At 38.5% G+C, this 17,426-nt stretch overlaps 1 protein-coding gene across 1 annotated transcript in view; it reads right to left on the reverse strand.

Annotated features, from left to right (window-relative positions):
* LOC122794348 (cytochrome P450 2K1-like) overlaps window positions 1-17,426 on the reverse strand; it is a 601,970-nt gene that overhangs the window by 375,045 nt on the left and 209,499 nt on the right. Inside the window, exon 5 of the mRNA XM_044062659.1 lies at window positions 6,709-6,882. Within this exon, the coding sequence (XP_043918594.1) occupies window positions 6,709-6,882 (174 nt within the window). The remainder of the gene's footprint in view (window positions 1-6,708; window positions 6,883-17,426) is intronic.

The following is a 17,426-nucleotide window of genomic DNA, read 5'->3' on the forward strand; positions in this document are numbered from 1 at the left end:
TTTTCTAACTTCAGTCTTTAATGATTTGCCACTAATTTTCCAGAAAAACAAAATTTTATGAAAAACTGACCAAAAATATGAGACAAAAATTTGGACATTCTGCAAAATTCTGTACAGGTGAGAGGTACTGTATGCATGGAGTGGTGCAGTGATCTCGAATGTTGGTGAGCACTAGGTCAAGGATATGTGAGCCCCTTGTGGGGGGTGCCAACTATCTGTTCCAGGGGTGCCAACTATCTGTTCCAGAGCATTTTTTGTTAAAGTCCAGGAATCTTAGGGTGAGTGTGTTAGTGCTCGTATATATTGCCCAGTTGATTGAGAGATAGTTAAAGTCACCCGTGACTAGGGTATTTGGCTGTATTGTGAGTGATTTGAGTAGATCCAGGTAGGCATTGTGGTTTACCTGGTTCTTGGTGGAAGACCTATAGTTAACAGTGATGTGGAGGGGGTTATTTCCTACAATTAGCTGGACTTGGAGTAGCTCTAGGGAGTCATACTGTTTAACCAGTCTTGAGGTGCATTTGTTTTTGATGAAGATGGATACACATTTGCCTTTGGTTCTTTCACATTCATTTTGCAGTATGAACTTGTGGAAGGCATTGTAGCCTTGTATGGCCTGGGTACTCTCTGTGGCCTTGAATGTTGTGCAGCAACAACAGATCCCACATGACCAGGAATCCACCAAGCAGTTTTCTAATCAGTAATATTTTAAAAGGCCTTTTCAAAGTATAAAAAAAACACAAATAACACACACCCTTTATATACAAAACAATTTCCCCATATTATTCAATAAAATAACTAAAGCAATTGCATCTTTATAAAACATTTACCAAATTAAAGCTCTGCAATTACATTCTGTCTTAAGTCCCTTATAGACTAAAGTTTCATACTTTTATAAAACATAGATTCTTTTTCTAATAGTTTAAGTTTCAAAAGAGAAGTATTGAACCTATCCACCTTAACCTGTTCTGATATACTGACCTGAAGGCCTTCTACATTACTACCATGATATTCTTTAAAATATGCAGCAGTTGGGCTCTCCAGCTTACATTTCTCTGTCCCTAATATGTTCTAAAATTCTACCTTTGAATGCCCTTTTACTTTCACCCACATAATATTTATGACATGGGCATCTAACATAGACAACCCCCACAGTGTCACATCTAAAAATATTTTGTCTCTCATATTTTTCCCAGCCTTGAATCTTGTCTCTAACACTTCACAGATGTCTGTGTCTTCCAAAGTAAGGAGTGCTTCCAATTAGAGCAGTTTCTGATTCAGATTCCTAGCATTAAGCAGCATAACCTTGTGTTTGTCTCTAGAAGATGTTTTTTTTCGTCAAGAATTTTGTTCTTATGACATTGCCTAAAAAAGGCAGTATGGGGGAGCCAAGAACTTTAGCCAGTAACTGAAAGCTAAGAGGTTACAGGTGAAGACCATCCCTAGCAAATCAGCATGGTCTTACCATGCTGACAGATACTGGATCCCCCTGGATTGACACCAAAAACTAAGTCAATTGATAAAGTCAATCATTTTTTGTTTGTAGTGAGGCATCATCCTGGGCAAAGGTAGAATGGTGCCTAGGGCTAGAGACATACCTATCTGGGACACAATCAGTGAGTGCAGTTATGTCTCTCTTCATTTAGTCCAGTGAGGTATGTCTCAAGTTTTTCACTCCAACATAGACTATGGCAGAGTCTTGACAGTACTTGAGAGACTTGAGTGCGTGCATGATTTGGCAGATCCTTCACCCAACAGGGTTCTGAAAGTGACCTTCTCCTTGTCCAGCCTGGAGAGTGGGACGTCTGTGCGTCTCACTATGGAGTTGCCTATGACCAAGATATTTAGTTTTGAGGTATTTTGCCTTAGGGCTTGTTGGGTGGGACACTGCTGTACATGTTTATATGTGTAGTGGATGCTGTTGGGACTGCATTGTGTATGGAGGGTTGGTGTTTGAGCGGTATCTGTTCATTTGGTATACAATGAGTATCTCTGCGTATGTGGGTTTATGTGTTTTGTTGTTGGTTTGTGGGAGACGTGAAGTGTGTGTGTGTGTGTGTGTGTGTGTGTGTGTGTGTGTGTGTGTGTGTGTGTGTGTGTGTGTGTGTGTGTGTGTGTGTGTGTGTGTGTGTGCTGACAACCCATTTGGTATCCGATTTGCTGTTTCATGAGAGAGAGAGAGAGAGAGAGAGAGAGAGAGAGAGCAGTGACTCCAGATTTATAGTATAGATACATCTGTCACATATTGTATTAGTATGTTTTAGGAGTAATGGGTTGTCAGTATACATGAGGCAGTTGCTACATTGCCTCAGGATGACCATGTCCATCAAGCTGGCTTGAGAAATGGTGGGAAATTGTCCATCCATTATGTCAGGTTTATTATGTAGTAAGTAGTGGGGAGAGGGCTGGACAGAACTTGTTCTGCTGAGGGACTAGTAAAATCAACTAAACTATGAAGGTTTGGGAGTAGGTGCTTGCATCAATGCCCTAAAAAAATGTGCAGCTGAGTTGCTCTCCGGGCAGCAGTGTGCAGCTGCGTAATGCACAGAGAAACAGAGAAGCCTAGGATAGTTAACAAGCCGCTATCCAGGGAAAATTTGACTTTGTACATCTTTGCATCTATGACGGACAGTACTAACCCCCATTTAATGATGTGCAGCTTAGTTAAGCAATTTTCAAACAAGCTGGCCAATGGAAATGCTCAATATTGAGCCTTATTCCAACAATCTCCAACTCATATGGGTCCTTGGCTACAGTCTTCTGCCACAAGGGTGCAGGAGGCCCTCTTGATGTAAGATGGGTGGTTGTATTGCTCAGATAATGCCAAGCAGTCTAGATTCAGCAAGTGTGAATCTAGCCTATGCTATAAAATGCACTACTATAAAATATAAAGTACAGGAAAAAAACAGTCTCAAACAACAAACAGTGAAACAGTAAAACAGTTTAAAATGGAAAACAGTTAAAAGTAGGCATCGATTCAGTAATACACAGTTTAAAAGTGCAGTACAGTGAATAAAAATACTTATATTTTTGTAGATTTTAGGGCATGCCTTGGATTTTCATTTGGATTCACTTCAGATATCAGAGAGAGCACACCAATCCTAGAGCAGTGCCTATACATTGAGCATTATAGACAAGCTCACTGATTTAGTTTAAACCTTTTATCATCTGCTGGATAGCCAGCTGGCTCACTGAAAGGATCTAGGAGATCAAAATAGGTGAGACCCCAGGGCTCTGTACTGGGCCTGCTCCTTTTTGGCATCATCTATTTCTCTGAAATGGATGCACATGCTGAAGATTTATGGCTGGCTAAGTTTGCAGATGATTGAAAGCTGTGGGTTGTCATCAACTGTCCTGCAGACACTAGCATTCTTCAAGAACATCTCTCTCTCTCTGACTAAGAAATAGTGCCAAAGTCATTGTCTTAAACTCAATGCTAAGAAGTAGATAACCGTACTCTTTGGAAAATCAATCATCCCGGCTAATTACCCTGTTGATAATACACCCCTTAGAGTCTACCCAGTGGTTAGGGATCTGGTTACGCACATAGACAGTAGACTTACCTTTGACCACCACATGGCCACAGTGGTGAGGAAGTCCTTTTATGTTGCACAACTTATAATTAAGGGCATGGCATCTTGGTCCAAGCATCATTATCCCACTGTATTCCACCCTTATCAGACCAGTCATAGAGTAAAGTGCTCCCTTTTGTATGTACCTGACCAGGCATATGCAGCAACTACAGCAACCTTAAAGGTTCCTTACAAAAATAATACAAGGTGCAACAAATCTGTCTTATGAAGAGAGCTTAAAGCCCTTTCCTTCTACTCAGTTTCCTATAGATTGGCTGAGGGATGATCTGTGCCTGGCTTACAAGGCATCCACAAAACCAACACATATGAATCTCCTACATATTTGCAAGTAAAAGAGTACCAGAAATATATGGTCTAGGGCCCTGAATTTTGTCTGTGACTTAAACAGAACATGTTGGAGAGAGAGATATGTGTCTCAGAGTCTGCCCCTGCTATGGAACAAGCTTCCCATCCATGTGAAGCTGACTTCGTTTCTTACCCAGTTTAAGCACAACCTAGACAAGTGACAAGTGGATGGGGAATAGAAAATTTATACTGGGCCTGCCACCTATGTATCTTATGGACAGAGGGAACTTATAAATGCCTGGCCCTCAATGTCCAACTTGGATGCAGGACCTCATTATTCTTTCAGGAAAACTTGGCTAGGCTTAGAAAAGCTCCCCAGATTGTCAGCCTTGTAACAGTCTGACTCACCAAGTAATTAAAATACACTATGTACCAGAATTGTTAAAAATACTGTAATTTACATATATTTAATAGTTACAAAAATTATTACTTGGGAACTATTCATCCGATAACCTTACATAGGAAATAATCTAGAATCCAAATGTATGTGTTATAAAATACCCCATCTAAAACAAGCATGTCTAATATTTGTTATAAAACACCCTATCTAAAACAATCATGTCTTATATTTGTTATAAAATACCCCATCTAAAACAATCATGTCTTATATTTGTTATAAAATACCCTATCTAAAACAATCATGTCTTATATTTGTTATAAAATACCCTATCTAAAACAATCATGTCTTATATTTGCATTTTCACGCAACACTTTATGTTAAATTCTAAAGAAATGTATTTGCTTGTCATCTGTACTTAATTATATGCTTAGCAAATGTTAGATTTACACAAGTTATTGCTTCTGCCAAGGTGATGTAAAGTATTCATGATACATTAGCACTCTACCCAGTTAAAAAAGAAAAGAAGAAAAGAAATATGTACGAGCAAGTAATAACATATCTCATATGTATGTCTATTTAAGTCTAGTCGTGTGTTTTACCAGTGTTTGGAGCATGTCTTCCTGGGCTATTTCCCACTGTACATTTCTGGCGAAGATATGTAAATAAATAAAATGCAAGTAGTTCATCAACAAAAAATCCTTCGATAAGAAATGGCAAAGTTCTCCAAAATGGTCCATAAAAACTACATACCCAGAGTTGTGGTAATGAACTCGTTTTTAATATCAATAAACGTAACATCAGAAGTAAGGCAAAAAAGGACATAAATTATGATTACAAAATAAATGGGCATATCACAGAAAAGATACCATCATTAAATATACAAGAAGAATGGCAGACAACAGTTTAATGTTTGACCAGTGTGCATCAACTAAAGTCAGAAAAGCATATTCTGCAGATCATCTAATTTTAAAGGGCATGTCTAGTCACTCTGAGGAGATTTATATTCCACTTTGTACTTCACTGATTTGACTCATTACTGAACAGAGAATCTTGCATTTTGTACCTGTCACACAAGCCTCCTGAAACATTTATAAAAAGATAAAATGATTAATTTCTGCAAAATAAAAATCACAGGACTGTAAAAAACGAACTCTTTAAATAAGCTTCAGGAATTCTTATTATGTTCCCTTGTTATAGATTTTTTAGAGGCGACCTCTGCCTGGTCTATAAGGTAATGCTTGATTTAGCTCTGTTTAAAAGTCTATGCCTACGGCATACAGTTGGAGAAGTTAACACCAAGTTGTAGTACTTAATTTGTGTCTTTCGGCTTTTCCCGGTTAGGGGTTGCCACAACGGAACTCCAGTCCGCTAATGATTGGCAGTAGATTTTTGCGTGCTGGCTTGCCGGGCCTAACGCACAACCTTCAACGAAGGAATGCCCATTCATGCATGTCGCCACACAGAAGACGCTCTAACTGAAAATCGAACGGGCAACTTCTAACTGTGAGGCGACAACGCTACTGCAGCACCACCACCGCAGTATAAGTTGTAGTACTTAATACTAGAAATAATTATCAGAAATGGAAAATAATGTTGCAGGCACATTCTGTATTATGCAGTAAGCTTCCTCTTACAATTCAAGCAGAGGCATTAATGTCTTAAAAATATTGATAGATGTTTATATGTACGTGCATGTGACTATACTGTCTAAAAGTACAGACAAATAGACAGATGTTCATATGTATGTGTGTATGAGTATACTGGGAACTAGAAAATATCAAGATGAGTTTAACGCACTCAAGCTTCATGAAGGCTGTGAGGTTTTAATCTTGACTTCTGAAGAAGTAAATCTACGAACCTATAAATGCATAAAACTAACACACACAGCAGTAATGAATGCCAAGAGGGACATTAAAACCATACACGTGTACACACATTTGTGTCATATTTGTGTCAATTACAAAATGGATTCAATACAAAGTTCTTTCAGTTTAGAATCAGTTAGTAGAAAAATTCAACTTTTCATCATATAATACACTTGCATTGCAGTACTCTATGGTTATTGATAATTTACCTTATTTTCTATACATGGTATAGTTCCATTGTTGCAAGACTTATAATGTCTACTGGTAAGAAATATTAACCAAGTCTTTCAATCAATTTTTTTTTTGGGGGGGTTGTAATAGTGCAGCTCTGAAGCTCTTGGCTGAAGAATTTTAATCTATCTATCTAGCTAGCTAGCTGTATAAAATATATGGGTTAACATACTGGCTGCACATCAAGCACAGTGCCATATATAACAAACATTGATAAGTTATGTAATAAATAACAATAGTCATAACCAGATTGGTAAAGCTAATAACATAAGACCATCCTACATATTACATAGCTGTGTTCTTCTACAAATTTAGATATAAAAAGTCATAGTACCTCTTGCTGTCTGATCAGAAATGCATCAATAAAACTCTTCTGATGGTTGACATCCAAAATGTTCAGATTTTCCACAAAGACGGTTTTGAGAAATGACTTCAGCTCTTTAAAATTGTCCAGTGATTTTTTCACATTTCCAAGTAAATTTTGTAGGACAGGAAACATATTGAAGAGCTAGAATGTGAAGTAATATGTTAGATGAATTTTCCACAGACTCCTTAAATGATAATAGTATTGGCATGTACTGTTGCAGCTTTTCCACTATCATCATATAAACTCGTTGGCTTTATATTTTAGAGGGATGAAGTCCTGAATCCAGTTCTGCTTATCTGCATTTGATTAGTAAGCCTGGATGTTTGAAGACCTACATGAGGGAAATGAGGATGATTGTGAGCAGCTAATCCAGCTCTCAATGTTCTTGACAGAGCAGGTGACTTAGCCCATTGTAGTGTTAACATCTGATAGAGGGGAGTGGTCTTAGCACAGCAGTAATGAATGCCAAGAGGGACATTAAAAGTAGCTGAATTATCATATTTATGGGACAGCATGTATGCTTGTAAACACACACACACACACACACACACACACACACACACACGCACACACGCACACACACACACAATTCTGCCAGAACTGTAGGTCTGCATTGCAGGTCCTGTTTCTTTGGTGTACCAATCATGTTGTTATGGGGGGGGGGGGGGGGGGGTAGGATATATGCAACATTTTCTTTCGTTCACTGGATGATGTTCATTACCCATAGCCACTGCTTCACAATCTTTGATATCTTTAAGTGCCAGGTAAGTTGGGGGAAATTAAAAAGTAAATGGGGGATTAAAGTGGCTTGATGGTTATAGGTTGGGAGGAGAAAAAAGGATAAAGTAAAAACAAAACATTATAAAACCCAACTTGATGTCACTGTGTAAGTAATAAGATAGAATATATTCCATGCACCTTAAACAATATTATTTTTGAGGCAATAGTTTCAAATTATTACATCAACAATTATTTAAGTAACTCTTGCTGTTTAACTGATGGTATAACGTATGTGTTTTGTAAGTTAATCTCAATATGTTTATGTCAATATGCATGTACATGCATATGGTTTCTTGAAGATGCCAGTAAATCCGTTGAACAAAAATACTGATATTTCCATGTTCAATTTATATATCTAAATTTACTCATCTAAACTGATTTTAAGTTACCAACAAGTGGTTTCTGATAATCTGAAGTACTGCATATGAATTTTGCCTTCTTTCACTCTGTAGCATATCATCCCCCCCTCACCCTCACCAAAAACTGCATTTTTAGGCTATATTCCTAAATTATAGTCCAAAAGCATTTATATTTCACCATTATACAGAGTCCCAGCTGGTCGAGGTATCGCTCGTCTCCCGTAGTAAAAGCTAGAGGAGAACCGTTGTGATTAAATCTTCATAAAAAATTTTCATTAGGAACTGTAGAAAGTTTTACTTACAAATGTTGTAGATAATTAATTATGATATACGCATGAAGGAAGGTTACAAATCTCAACTTTTATTCGAGCATGGTTTATCTGCCATGCTCGAATAAAAGCAGAGATTTGTAATTTTCCTTCACACATATATCATAATTAATTATCTACAACATTTGCAAGTAAAACTTTCTACAATTCCTAATGAAAATTTTTTATGAAGATTTAATCGCAACGGTTCTCCTCTAGCTTTTACTACGGGAGACAAGCGATACCTTGACCAGCTGGGACTCTAAGTATAATCATGAAATATAAATGCTTATGTTCTTATCTGAGGGCATATCCTCAGGTCCATATTGTACTTCAACACAGAAACCTGTTGTACTGAACTTTTATGACTCTTATAGTCCAAAGACAATAAAACATTAAGTACAGCTTTCTGAAATTCCCAGTATGTGTTAAAACACAGATAAAAGATCAAATTTGTCATTCTGCTTTCATACTAGGTGTTGGGTACACCTTTCACAACACCCTTGAGTTTAGTAAACATTGCCTTAGTTAGGGCAAACAAAAGTAATTATTTAATAGGACTCCTGCAAAGTTTTGCTCTGGCCATTTCATTTCACATACTGGAAACAATACAAGTTCTGATCAACATGAAGCTTCAAGACTGCATCAGCAAGCTGACCAATGAAGCATGCTTCCTATTAGCCAATGGCCTTAACACTGGCCCTCCATAAGCTACATGTGAAATGCAGACACACCGAATAAGTAACCATTTTGCAAGGTAAGAGTTTTGCTTGCATTTTGGGTATTTTAAGGTTCTGAAAGATCCATAAATGTGTGCATTTAAAGCATGAATGCATCAACAAGGCCAACTCTACTGCATGCATGCAGTATTATTACTGTTAAAATAATGTGACTTTAAGAGCACAAAACATTTGATTATGTCACAAATTATAGATGTTACATTTCTAAGACATGCTGAAGAAGTGCATGCTCATTAATTTGCAGCTTAAAAAGAAAAAAATGAAATCTTGAAAAGCATACATATCCTGCCCCAAACCTGCAGCACTCTAAATGCAGGATTCACGTGTGCTGACCCATTTGGTGGTGTGATTGCCTGAAGCTGTTTTGGCCCACAAGCTGGAGGAGGAGATAATGCTGTCTCAAGCAGTAAGCAGTGGAGTGACATGAAATGCAAACCAAATGAAACATCTGCTGCTTTTCCTCCCCATGGTCCTGCTTTTGTCTGCACCCTACAGGAAGGCCCACAGGTTGAAGTTACATAGGATCAAAATGTTTTGTGTAAGCCTGTAACTTCAAGGATTGACACTGACCTGTTGGGTACAGAGTTACTATACTGTAGGTCATAAAAATAATGAGGCTGAGGAGATAACTGTCCAACTTCCACCAAGACCATGAAACAGACCTGTTGTTTGTCACTGGTCTTTCTGGTTAAGACTCCTGATAGTTTGCTAACATGAGATGTTGCAATTAAATATCTTGTTTTTCTGCTACTTGTGTGAAATCCATGATGCATTTGGTTGATGGGTCTTTCACTGATGTTTACTTTATGCTGGCATCTGTTGCTGAAAATTTTCTTATTGCTTTTGCTGCAAAATATATTGTTAAGCCATGGACTGACTATAAAGGTGAGAATCATTCTGCTGCTAAATGGAAATACATGTTTTTGCATACTGGAAAGAATGTCTTAGAAGAAGCTAACATTTGTTCTTACTTTCAGGGATGTGTAGGTAAAAGGAATAGAATCCTGGATCCTAAAGGTATTTGGACAGGTGGCTGGAAGTTTGGGTAGAACTCTGTATCAGAAATCAGCAATTTATATATTTAGAAAATGTTAAATTTATGGGTGCAGGGGACTCTTATGGTATGTTTCCAGGCTAAAAACCTTACTTCCATACAGTGTCTGGAGATTAAATCCATAGATATGACACAAGAGGCAATGTGAGCAGTGAGGAAGACTGGTACATACCATAGCCAGTCACAAGCTCTGTTGTAAAATATGTGGTAGTTCTGATATATTTTTTTTTTGTTGTTTGATTATAATCAGGTGAGCATTTGATAATAATGGTAGGACTTACCACAAGATACCATAAGTACTTCTTGCACTTCTGATAATGATTCTGGTACTGTTATGCAAAATTCTACCAGTGATGGTACCATTACTACACAAGGTGATAGGGACTGTTGTGATGATCGAGACAGGCCAAGAAAATGATTCCTACTCTTAATGGCTTTGGAGTTTGGAAAAATGTTAGTGCTGATACTAGTATGGGAGGTCTATCAGCTGATAGTGATACCATTTCTTCTATTGATAAATCCATCCATCCATCTTAGAAATCTTAAAAGAACATCTGAAAAAGTTAAATAAGGCAAAAAAAATAGGTGATAAATTATGTGAGTATATATTTTTATAACATAAATAACCTAATACAATTACAATCACTTTTGACCACACACAGTGTGTACCCACGATTTATTGTCATGCCATATGCTTATTAAATGTCAGGATACTTTTTAAAGAACATGACTAAGACAGTGCAGCAAGAGGTAATGTTATGGACTAAGCATAGGAAACATTGTTCCGGCATTATCTTGAAAGTGGATAGTGCAGTTATTAATGTCATCATTGTTATGATTGGCTGTTGTATTATAGCACATGTTGCTAAGTGGTCTGAGATTTATAGACTTATTTGCATTTATACGTACACCTATCCTCCAGGTAACACCTTTTAGATCATCTGGGGAAATTTATATTAGTACACATGAAACTTGTATTTTTATTTGATTTTAATAGTAATTTCCATAGTAAAAGTACAATTTAGTAGCTGAAAAAAAAAGTTATTCACTGTGTCAGTTAGGCAATGTCCAACTTGGAAATGATAGGTGATATACATAACAATGGGTGTGTCAATCTACAATAGGTTATTTTGTATTTTCTGATACTTTAGTGGAAGCTGCTATTTCTACCAGAAATATCTAATTTCAAAGGATCACAGGATGTTACTGGGGTAGCAGCTCTAGAACCTTTTACAGCCTGGCCACTCGTGCCCCAAATTTCCCAATTATCAATGCCCATGGGCAAGAATAACTTCAGTATATGCCTGTGACTTAGGGCATCTATAAACTACCTCTGTCCATAAAGCCACATGTAACAAGCCAAGGGTGAATTTGCAATTTCCCATCCATTTGTCCAAACTGTGTTTAAATAGGCTTAGGGAAGAGCTTTTTCCACATGAATGGGGAATCTGTTCCAGAGAAGGGATAATCTCCGAGACACACACACACACACACCTATCCCACCAACATGTTTTCCTTATGTCACAAACAAGGTTTAGTCCCTTAGATGGGGTAATTCTAGTGCTGTTTGTTTTGTGAATCAGTCAGGGCTGGATTGGAGAATGCCTTGTAGGTTAGGCATTTTCTAACTACTTATAACATATTGGGAGATTCCGTATTAATTCTCAGAAGCCCTCTTTGTAATGGGATTCTGTGACTGAATGGCAAGTTCATTCATTCCAGGTGTTGACAGGATAAATATGATTATCTGTAGTAAGTAATGTTTTGAAAATGCTTTGCCGAATGTATATGCTCCTTGTTACAGATCTTTTGAGTAGTACTTACGGATACAGTCAGGGTGATTTTATTGCTAAGAAGCAGCATTTTTACACAAATTTAGCAGAGTACATAAGATGCAAATTGAGAGTTATTTTACTAGGCAGAGTTAGATCAGTTTAAATCATCTTCTAGTCCTGATGGTATGGGCAAATTATTGTAAAACTTTGGATCACTATAAATGACAAGTGCTATTTTGGACATTCAGTGTTTGGTATAGCACTAGATTTCAGAGTGGTGAAATCACCAAAATAGTCATTCAATTTATCTTGGCAAAGGGTTATATAAAAGTGACCTTTAGCGCTTTATTTAAATGAAATATAAGTTACTTATGAGATTAGTACATAATGGAAAATCTGAGACTTCATTTATAACATCAAGGGTAAGAATACCAATGAACTATTGATTATAGTCAGGGGAAATTGATGACACATTCCACAAAAGAGAAGAAATTTGCTTATTATTGAGTTTTGACATGTATAAAAGATTTTGCTTGTCTGCCAAATGTGATGATTTGGGACATATTGGTTTATCAAGATCACTGATTCTTACATATGGGTACAATCACTGAATACACAAATGATGATAACATACTACAGGAGGGTCTACCACAGACAAGTGATTGATAACAAAGCAACACGGTCTACAAATAAATGCAAAAATGTGTCTTAATTTGGCCTTCTGCAAAGTGGAATTTCTGGCTAATTACAGCATTGACAACAATCCCCCTATGCTGAAACCCAGTGGTGCAAGACCTGGGAATACACATAGATAGTAATATGAACTTTGTCCACCATGTGTCTACAGTTGTGCACATCATAAGTTGCCCCATTGTATTCAGGTATGAGGGTTATATAACAGCACTGGCCTTGAACCTCATCAGAGCACTAATAGAGTATAATGCTCCCTTTTGTATATACCTCACCAGACACCTGCAGCAGCTGGAGAGACCATAGGGGTTTCTCACCAAGAAAACACAGGTTTTACAAACAATGCCATGAAGTATGTGGATAGACTGAAAGCCATGTCACTGTAATCTGTATTGCATAGGATGAGGTGACTTTTGCCTGGCCTCCAGGTGAGCCTCTGATCCTGCCCTCTTGAGAATAGTGAACATCCACAAATCAGATATAGTGGATAACATTAGCATTGTCTGCTGAGGAGACCATGGTAATAGCAGTGTGCCACATGCTGCTGTAAAAGGCTCTCTCTAATGTCAAGCAAGTATACACACACACACACACACACACACACACACACACACACACACACACACACACACACTAGTTGACTGCAGTGAGAATATAACCCCACGATCTGAGGAAGACAACATTCGAAAGCGCTTATCGGATATCTTCAAGGGACAGTTTTGAGCTTTTTTATTTTTCATTTTATTTTCAAGTTGAAGTTGTATTCATATTAAAGGACTACATTTTAATTGGAGCACTTGTGGATTTCGTTGATTGGCCATGCTTGGGTGGATTTTCTGTCTTTTTTCTGCTAATATTGACTGTATTTAAGGCAAGGACCACAGCTCAAGTCTGACTTGCAATATCTCAGAAAGCACTTTACAGCTGATGACATCACCAGTGTCTGGTGAGGAGAATATGGCAATAACACTACCTCACATGCGGGTGTAAAAGGCACTATCTAATGTCAGGCACTTGTATACACATACACACACACACACACACACACACACACAAACACACACACACATACACACACACACACACACACACACACACACACACACACACACACACACACACACACACACAGTTGACTGCAGTGAGAACAGAACCTTACCTATCTGAGTACATAGACTATAGAATTCAGTAATTTACACAAGCACCATGGCACAAGTCTAATTCTTACAAGGCTGCAGACCAACTTTACAGTGTATGATATCGCCACTGAATTTAGGAGAGAAAATGATGGGAGGCCTGGATAGTTTCATAGCTTCAGAGGCTCCTAGGAGGTTACTAGGGCAATGGCCCTAGGGCTTTTACAAGCCTAGCCATGTAATAACCCAAGTACTTTTACTGAGCATAGTTAGATGCTCATTATTAGAGTGATATCAGCACCAATTGGCCCTATCTATGAGAGACAAGGGTGCCACCCCCTGGGGTGAACTTATAATCACCCATCCAGTTGTCAAATTTGTATTTGAGTAGGGTCATTGAGGAAAAGTGCTTCACATGCAATAGGAACCTAATACAGAGGAGGTGCAATCGCTGGGAGCTATATCCGTCTATGCAGCATGTCCTGTTTAAATCACAGGCTAGATTAAGATCCTTGGAGCAAGTGATTCTTGTCCCACTTGATTTGCAGATGTCCAGCATTTACATTAAGGCAGGGTATGAGACTGCTCTGTCGGTCAGACCCAGGTTTCCTGTCAGCAGCCTGTATGATACTGAGTACAGTGACAGAGCTTTCAGTCTTTCCATGTATGTCATGTTTTGGAGGCCCTGAATTCTCTTAATCAGAAACCTATGTGGTCTCTCCAGTTGCTGCAGGTGTCTGGTGAGGTATATACAAAAGGGAACATTGTACTCAATTTGTGGTCTGATAAGGGTCAAGTACAGAGGAGCTATAGCCTTCCTGGACTTGGATGCAATAACCTTAGTTATGAGGTAGGCAATGTAGAATCTGTGTTTTACCACTATGGACACACACTGTGATTGCAGTTTAGATTGCTATCAAACTGTGTTGCCAAGTCTTGCACCATTGAGTTTGAGCTTAGAGGGGTGTATAACATAATCAGGGCTACTCCTTTTGTTCAAGAGGACAATGAGGCATTTTCTTATGTTAAGTTTCAGTCCGTGAGTTTGGCACCAATCTTTTTTTTGTGTCAAGCCTTTCTGCAATATGTTAACATCATTGGGGGACTCTATATGACTGTGCCCAGTTGACAGTCCTCTCCATACTTGGTAAGCCAAAGGTCATCTACCTTCAGCTAGACTTCAGAAAAATATTTTCCAAACAATAGAGGGCCCAGCAGAGATTCTTGTGGTACTCCACTGGTAACCGGTCTACTGGTGGAGATGGACTCCCCAACTTTGACAGTGTGTGTTCTGTCGGTGAGCCAGTTGGCTAAACATCTAGTAATGTATGGGTTAAGCCCCAGATGGGAGAGTTTTGCTATGATACCTGAATGGGGGATTTTATCAAATGGCTTGGTTAAATCATGGTAGGCAGTATGTTCTGTTTTCCCTCATCCAGGGCTTTGGGGGGCATTATTAAAGAAGTACACTAGGTTTAATAAGCAAGATTTACCCTTGACAAAACTAATATGGGTCAGGTCAAGAGAGTTGAAAGTCACCTATGTCTCTGTGGATAAGGTCTATGATGAATCCTTCCATAGCCTTGCAGATAAGGCTAGTTAGGCTTATGGGTCAATAGTTCCCCGGGTCAGTTGATGGATGTTTATCAGTGAAGACAGTTCTAGCTGTGCATGTTGCCAGATTGACATGGACTGCATGTTACACATTTGATATTAATTTATGTAGTGTTGTTGATATATCTGTAAAAAAGTACTGGAGACACCAGGGCTGCAGCGCATGGTGGGAGGCAACACATGTATGTATTGTAAATATGCAACAATGTTCAGTTTGTTACATTTTCACGTGTAGTTTCATGGCATAAAGAGTAAAATGGACAGTAAACAGCAGTAATACATGATAAATTTAACTTTGCATTGCAGAAAGTGTTTCTGCAGGTGAGATACACATTTCCATTATTTTCCCTGTTTGCACGTAGTTAAGCAGTATGCAATTGAGAGCCACACTGCTAAAAGTCTGACAGTTAGTAAAGAGTATACGACAGACAATTGATGCTTAGCTGTCTCTGTGGCAGAAGATGTAAATGCACTGACACATTTATTTTTTAACCCTAAGTGATATAGGGTTTGAATCCAGATTTATCTAATAGTTTTAAATAAACATTGATAATGCAATGCCATAGCATTCTTTATAGAACATTCAATATATGTGTTACTGTGTGCTGACCTAGGACAGTGGGGTTAAGTGGCATTGCACAGAGGTAACTGCAGCACTGTAGAGGCTCTCATCATCATTTGGCAGTGGTCCACAATGCCAAACTCTGCTCAAACATAGAGGCCAAAAAGTGAAGGTATCCATTGCTTTTTCTGGTACTTATGTGTGTTATGTGTGATTCGATTTTTTTACCAGTTTAAAGGTATTAAAATTGGGTAGATAGGAAAGGGGTGAAATGGTGAGCAAGCAGAGGGAAGAACAAAGGGAAAGCAATACAAGAATGTGCAGGAGGGAGTTAAGAAATAACCACAGCTATCCATTTCTTCAACTGTAAAAACTGATAATATATGCAGAATATCAGCTGAATTTGGACTGTCCCCTCCAGAGAGAGGGGTGACAAAAACGTAATCATGCTGTATAGCCAAATGGACCAAATCAAGTGTGTCAAGAATGAGAAATGGAGAGCTATGTATGGGACAATATTTTTTTTGGGACAGGTGCTCAATATTTTATTTTTAATTCTGTAAGAGAGGAATGCTGGGTAATGGAAATGTAGGTACATCTGTATCAAGTAAGTTGGGTAGGTGAGGAAGCAAATGCAAACAAACAAGACAAGAGACGGGGATGATGAAGGACATGAAAGGTTGGGGGACAGCATGTTTGGGATGAGGAAAGGGACAACCTAGGCTCATGCCTGTCAAACTTGGAGACAGTGAGAATCAAGTTCTCACCCAGTGGACTATCACTGTCCTCTTACTCTGCTGCTGGCTGGAGTGCTTGACATCTTTTGCTCCTCCTACAGACCATGAATGAGAGCAGCCTCTCCTATCTGGCATAGGCATGCAACAATGGTGGGGTGCACAACCCTATGCACCAACCCTGGCATTTTCTGATGGGTGATAAAATCCCCACCTCTACCACTGCTTTTGGAGGGTACCTCTGCACCAACTGCCAGGACAGTACTACCTGACACTGCAGGTGTTGCAGGGGCAGCAGAGGCAGTGCTGCAAGCTTGGGCCCTAGACATGCTGGGCATTGGTGCTGGATCCGGTGGAGTGGGGGCAGGCTGATCCACTGGGGCTGGCCTACCTCACTGTGCTGCGGAGCATTTACTGATATGGTACAGATGGATGACACAGAGATATTCTGGCAACGCATACTAGAAAATAAAATAAGAGAGATAAGGGTTGAGTGAGAGAAAAAAAAGATTAAATTAGTACCATCATATGTGACCTACAATGATTTAACCCAATTATACAACAGTTTTATCTGAAGTATGACACTTAAGTATATGCCCTAACAAATACACACTATAACTACAGATTGCTGACAGCAATCCTTGAAATGTGCATATATTGCATATATGCATGTTTCAATTATACAGATTACAGTTAACAGCAGGGCATTTTCTCCACTTGTACAGAGTTTAATTTGATGTAAATATTATTAAAGAAATGCAGTATTATATAGTTGTGATTTGTGGTATTTGAACCCACAACCTCTGACTACAGTCTAATATTTGATTCTGAATGTTGACAGTTTGAAGTGTTACACACGTATATGTGTGACCTGACAAGGTTCTTATATACAGATCCAGCTGTGTGTGTGTGTTATGTAATTGGGAAAGCCAT

Source organism: Protopterus annectens, chromosome 2.part1 (assembly GCF_019279795.1).
Source record: "Protopterus annectens isolate FY-2018-M chromosome 2.part1, PAN1.0, whole genome shotgun sequence".
Classification (NCBI taxonomy): Eukaryota; Metazoa; Chordata; order Ceratodontiformes; family Protopteridae; genus Protopterus; species Protopterus annectens.